Here is a 6170-nt window from a genome sequence, read left to right as displayed (position 1 = left end):
CCAGGTTAATGTTTCGGAGCAGGCCTCATTTTGGAGTAGTTACCCCCTGCATATATATTGACAAAATTTGTAAGGTTGGTTTCTAAAGGTACACACAACTAGACTTGCTTCAGATGATGAATTTTACCCAAGTTTCCAGTTGAGTAACTAAGTTAAAGGATTCGTTAGAGCAAATTCATTAAACAAGTCCTGGCCATATAAGTTTTCTTTTCATTAAGTTCCACTGTTTCAAATTACTATTGATTGAGTATTTATTTTCTCCTTGATGTTTCCATATTTACAGAATAACATTTCATTTGCACTGCACGAACTGGAACCACTTGCATGTGTCTTTGAAAAATCTTATTTGATCTTCCAAAATTCATACCATATCAAATCCTGGTACCATTAATGAAAGACATTCATCTAATAGTTATATTATATTATGAAATAGGAGGGATATATCACTAAGGTAAACTGGTTTCCTATTTCACTTTCCTTTTTTTCCTGAAAAACAAACAAACAAAAACAAAAATCAAAAAATGGATGATAGCCAAACAAATATTGAATATAAAAATCACAGACAAGAGCTACAGAACCAAATTTTATTGCACATATTCTAAAAAATAATGGAAAAAAATCTATTGAAAAGAAATCTATTGCACTTGAAGTTTGGCCTTGTCATATTTCACTCCTACTGATAGGGCGATTAAAGTTTATACACTGTAATAAACCAATGATTATGCAGTATAACTGAAAACAGAGTATTCATGTTTAATTTATAATATATCATACATACAATAATGAAAATTAGCAGCATAACAAAGGATCTAAGAATAAATAAAAACAGCAAGTCACATCAACTTCAGTGGAAAAACTGTATATGCTTATATTTTCTATTAAAAAAGCAGAAAATATTATCAACATGAAAATGTGTTCAATATACATAATTAAAGTAAAACTAACACAGTTTCATTAAAAATCTAAAAGCACATATCACAAAACTGCAACAAACAAGTCTCAAACAAATTCTAATAAATTAATATCAATACATATACATGTATATTAAAAAGCAATATATCTATCAAACTTTTTACAAAACAAAATCTTAATCACAATTGCTTTAGCATGATGTAATTTTCTTCATTTTTAGGTGTTTTTGGTGAATATTTTCCTTATCAAGTCCTTTCTGGTTTAATATCACTTCAGGTTAATGTCTCTGACTTAAGAGCCTCATCCATTGCACCATTAACAAGCTCATCTGCGATGTCCTCCACACTGGAGCTCTTCTTGACCTCTGACCTTTTGACCTCTGACTCAATTTCTGAGTCCTTGACCTCCTTCTTCATTGTTTGGTTCACTCCACTGTCAGTATGTTGATCTGTTTTCTTTGAATCCTCCTAAAATAGCACATTATCTTTAGAAACACCATCGTACATAATTATGTAGTTTGTTTCACCACAAAACATAGTCATGACCTTAAATTTGATGATCATAATAAGGCTTTTCAATAATATGCTGATTTTTTTTTCCTTTGGGTAATTTTATAGACAACATAAGATTCAAACAAAATTCTGATAAACACTTCAATGTAAAGTAATTAACTTATTTTCATGTTTAGTAGTTTTTATATTGACCTTTATAGCTTTCTTTGTGACCTTGACCTCTTGTCTGATGAGAAACTTCTCTCTAAGCCTCGTCAGTTCTGCCTCACTAGCTTTGATGGATTCCAGGAAGGATTCAGTGACATAGTTACGGAGCTTAACTGATGAAAACACAGCTTCTGTTCTGAATTTCAGCATTGTTTCTGATGTCTGCAGCCACTTGTCATCTAGACATTCACTGGCAGTCATTCTATTTCTACAAACAAAAATAAAATTAAAACAGTCCCAATACTAAGGGGTTTTTTTTTAATGTAAAGACATTTCTAATCTTGTAGGTTAAGAGCAAATAAATCCTCTGGTGACCCAATTTAGATAGCAAGGGATAGAATCTGGACATCAAATTCTATTGCTGAATTGGTTTTTTGTCTTCTAAAATAAACATGTCAATAGGGTATGCTTATCTCAATAACCTGGTTAATGTTCACCATAATAGAAAAAACCCAAGAGCTGATCCCGTTCCCTATAAACATGTTTTCACAACTGTTCATTTATTAGATATGAATCAAAGCAATGAAAGACATGTCTGTGATTTAATATATAAGAGGAATGCCCGTAACTTCTGGCCCCCAGTAGAGGGTGCCATTTACCTGGAGACCCGTTTGAGGACCCGGAAGATGAATTTGAGCGCTTCCTTTGTGATGTTCTCGTACAAACTCAGGGCATTGTATCTATTGTAGGCTACATTTGTAAAGGTGGCCTCCTCATCTTGTCCCTTGTAGGGGGATTCCCCACTCAATCTGTGAAAGAAATGGAGGAGATTAATATCACCAGATAAAACACAATCTCTCCTGACAATAACAGTCTCTTGATTAATTCTACTCAATCACTACTGCATACTTGGGAATTTAAACCTAGGTTATCATGGACAAGTTTAAAATTTTCTTTTGCTAATGAAACAATGTCACTGCCACATGAAGTTTCAAAATATCATTTCTTTGGTTGTTGGAATATAAAAAATGATAACAAATAAATTTTAGAGCTTTACATGAAATTAACTTTGAAAACAAAATGTTGGTCATCAAGAACAATTTTCATTTGACTTATCTCAAAATATTTAATTTTTTATACACATGTATGCATGTATGTAACCTTAAATGATGGCCACAATGGACTTTTTTTAGAATGCAATACACTTTCTACCTAAATGGCATTTTCTGTCCAATTTTGATGATTTTTAATAGATTAAATTAATCGTTCTCTTCAGTTATGAACCTGACAAGATTTCCCAAAATTTCACATACTTGTGATAATGATAGATAACAGTGAACTACCTTTTAACTCTAACACACCTTCTACCCAAGATGCATCAGTTGACAAAGATGGCCTAAATCAACTTTAGTTATGAGGCAGCCACAAAAAAAGCTAATAGACTAACAGACGGACAACACCAAATCATTAATTTGTAATGCATCCAGTTATGGACTGCATTTGAAAATCAAGTACTTGACATACAAATGTAAGCAAGAGGACTCTTCTTTTGTTAATTAAGTTTTTTTTACACATATTTAAAGAACAGGATCTATTTCAGGGTCTGCATGACATGAACCTTTTAGAAACATACAACAGCATAATTTTTACATTTTATAATATGTTACACAATTATTTTCAATATGTACAAGTAATTTAAAGTGGGGTGTTGTGAGATTAAACAAAATACCACATTGTTCACAATGACCAATGAAAATATACATCTTGCAGAGTCAATACTTACAATAAGAAAGTTAAAACTCCAACAGACCAAATATCTGCAGGGTATGAGGTCATCTCCTTGACAACCACTTCAGGGGCCATAAACTCAGGATTGCCCTCCCTGGGAACAACTTGACCTTCCTTGGTGACCTTCTGAACCAAGCTAAAATCAACAATTCTGACGTCCAGACGGCGGCGACTGACCATCATCACACTACTGGGCTGGATGTTAAGGTGAGCATAACCATGGTAATGCAGGAACTGCAATCCATCCAATACCTGCCGTATCACTATGGCAACCATATCCTCAGTGTATTTAGATTTATAAGAGAAGTGTTCTACAACATTGACTCCAGACAGGTATTCCATTATCCAGTAATATCTGTCCATATATAAATAGGCATCATACAGCTGAACAAATCTCTCATGTCTCAGAGTACGCAGAATTTCTAGCTCTCTCGATAGTCTGTCTTTGTGTAAATCAGAAACTGGTGTAATTTTTGTGATATTATGAAGTTTCTTTGTCTTGTCTGTGGAAAGCACATAGGATGAAGAGTAATTTCCTCTGAAAAATAAAGAAAAATTTAATATCTTGTCATTTTGCTCAAAAATAAATATTCAAAGAAAATTCTATAGCTCAGTTTCATACACATTTCTATAATTTTTTCTCCTAAAAACTCCTAAACACCACCTATGAAATAAACATTTAAATAAGTCAGTCTAGTTATGTTTTGATCACCTCACCCTCAATATACTGTAATGAACTATTTACCTCCACAGAACATTAGATAAGCTGTACTGGTCCTCTACATTGGTGGTCTGTAGAGTTATCTCCCTTGAGCTGATGTCCTCGGGTGACAGTCTGTTCTTTGGAGGCTGGTAAAATGACAGCCCTTCGTGTTGTCTTGACAGTTGGGAGATTGTGAATGGGTCCAAGCTGATGTCAGCAGAACCTATTGAAACAAAAGATGTTTGTGAAATTGGGAAAAGTGGCAAACATGATATTCATGTCATTATCTTTTTATTTGAAAATCATGTAAAAATTGTATAAATATTTTTTTCATGCAAATTTTCTGTGAAAAAATGTGTATGAATTTCATATAAATTTATGATAAGCTCTGAACATCTTATTGAGCACATCTTGTAAACATGTAACTGCAAGTCAAATTGCACTGAATCCCTGACATTCCTGACTCTAGCTCCAATTTCAGCTTTGAACAGTGTCTTTCCTCTTTATTCACTTTTGATTGTAAACACTGACCTTTTGGTTTGGTTGTGATGAGGACTGAGGACACACTGTATGGACTGTCTCCTACATTGTTGGTACAACAGACTCTGAATCGGTAAGATGTACTGGGACTAAGTCCAGTCACCAAGGCACACTCATTAATGGAGTAAGTTCCTAAACACCACCTGTCTGATCCTGAAAGTTAGAACAAATTATTAAAATCCACTTTATCTAGGTGTAAAAACAAGCTGCAATATGCTCTTTACATGAATAGGTGAAGTGAAAAAGGAGAACTGGTCTACCTGACTGCCTGTAGTCCACTCGGTAGCTGATGATGTCAGAGTTCCCATCATTCTCTGGAGGTTCCCATAGTAACAGGACGTCACATGATGATATCTGTGAAATGACTGGTCGACCAGGCTGAGGAGGTGTCTCTGAGAGAAAAGTATCAAAGAAATAGAAATTACAAACTTGTTACTTTCTTTAATAAAGATGCCAAGTATTAGGATATTTTCATTTTCATCAAACTTTAAGACCCCTCACCTCCCACCATGACTCTGGCATAAGTAGATGACTTCCCAGTCTTGTTCCTAGCTGTACATTTATAGATGCCGTCGTCGTAGGCTTTGGCTGAGGTGATGACCAGTGTAGCTATCCCCTCCTCTGTCAGAGACGTCTTCATCCTCTTCCCGTCTGTGACGAGCTCCTCATTCTGGAACCAGGACACGCTGAGGGTCGAGGAGCTGGTGACATGACAAGACAGGGTGATCACATCTCCGGGCCTGTAGTAAGTGTCATGTAACTTGATGGTAAACTGGGGGTTGTCTGCAGATATATCAACAACAAATAAGGAAAGACGAAGCAGAAGAAAGGAATAATTTGATTAGAATGAAAGTTAGACACTCTTATCTTTAATTTTATGGGACTATAAAATAACATTCTAGATAACTGCAGTTGCTGAATATAGAAAAAAAAGGTAATTTTCTATCCATCTGGTTTACATCTCCCATTTATGGGAGAGAGATGATAATGACCACACCCCTTTGAGGAGCAGATATTGTCCTCAGTACTTACCTTCCTCCTCCTCTTCCTTAGGGAAGAAGTCCTGGGGCCTCTGTAGCTGCTTTTTCTCCTCAGCAGCCATCTGTAGCCACTCCCTCTCCTTCTTTAAGATAGGGTCACCACAAACTGATTCCAGTTCTGTGTCTGACTCATCAGCATCAAGTCCATAGTAATATCTACAGGACAACAAGCAAAGAAATTCAGAAAACACTCTATAAGATCAGAATAATTAATATATTTATCAACTGAAAAAAACTTTTTACTGAACACCTCAGAAAAGTGTATGATGCCTCAGGATTAATTTGATCAGCACTAAGTTCCACAATACATTATTGGATTGTAGAAGATGAACATTCTATTTACCTTGATTGCCAGTCAAACCAGGACTCCTGATCCAGGAACTCTCCGTACAATCCGGACTCAGGGAAAGACAACTCTCCTGTAGCTGAGTCCTTGTCTACGTGGATACCAGTCTCCTGTTTACCCTCTAACACAGACAGAAGGGGCTGAAGTCTGACTGGACCCCTAGTGGCTGATGTTGTACACTG

At 35.5% G+C, this 6170-nt stretch overlaps 1 protein-coding gene across 4 annotated transcripts in view; it reads right to left on the bottom strand.

The window, feature by feature from the left end:
• Positions 1–1135: 1135 nt before the first annotated feature.
• LOC134257299 (titin-like) overlaps positions 1136–6170 on the bottom strand; it is an 85082-nt gene continuing 80047 nt past the window's right edge. For all 4 annotated transcript variants that reach the window (XM_062739933.1, XM_062739934.1, XM_062739936.1 and 1 more), the window contains 10 exons: positions 5986–6167; positions 5635–5798; positions 5104–5385; positions 4863–4994; positions 4594–4755; positions 4105–4285; positions 3355–3897; positions 2231–2380; positions 1617–1839; positions 1136–1379 (listed from right to left, as the gene is read on the bottom strand). In XM_062739933.1, coding sequence (XP_062595917.1) covers positions 1185–1379; positions 1617–1839; positions 2231–2380; positions 3355–3897; positions 4105–4285; positions 4594–4755; positions 4863–4994; positions 5104–5385; positions 5635–5798; positions 5986–6167 — 2214 coding nt within the window. In that variant the 3' untranslated portion in view covers positions 1136–1184. The remainder of the gene's footprint in view (positions 1380–1616; positions 1840–2230; positions 2381–3354; positions 3898–4104; positions 4286–4593; positions 4756–4862; positions 4995–5103; positions 5386–5634; positions 5799–5985; positions 6168–6170) is intronic.

This window comes from Saccostrea cucullata, unplaced genomic scaffold, assembly GCF_032062105.1.
Source record: "Saccostrea cucullata isolate Sc308-1 unplaced genomic scaffold, CSIRO_AGI_Scuc_v1 ctg2626, whole genome shotgun sequence".
NCBI classification, from domain to species: domain Eukaryota; kingdom Metazoa; phylum Mollusca; class Bivalvia; order Ostreida; family Ostreidae; genus Saccostrea; species Saccostrea cuccullata.
Note: the sequence above shows the minus strand (reverse complement) of the source record. Positions and strands in the feature narration are given on the sequence as shown.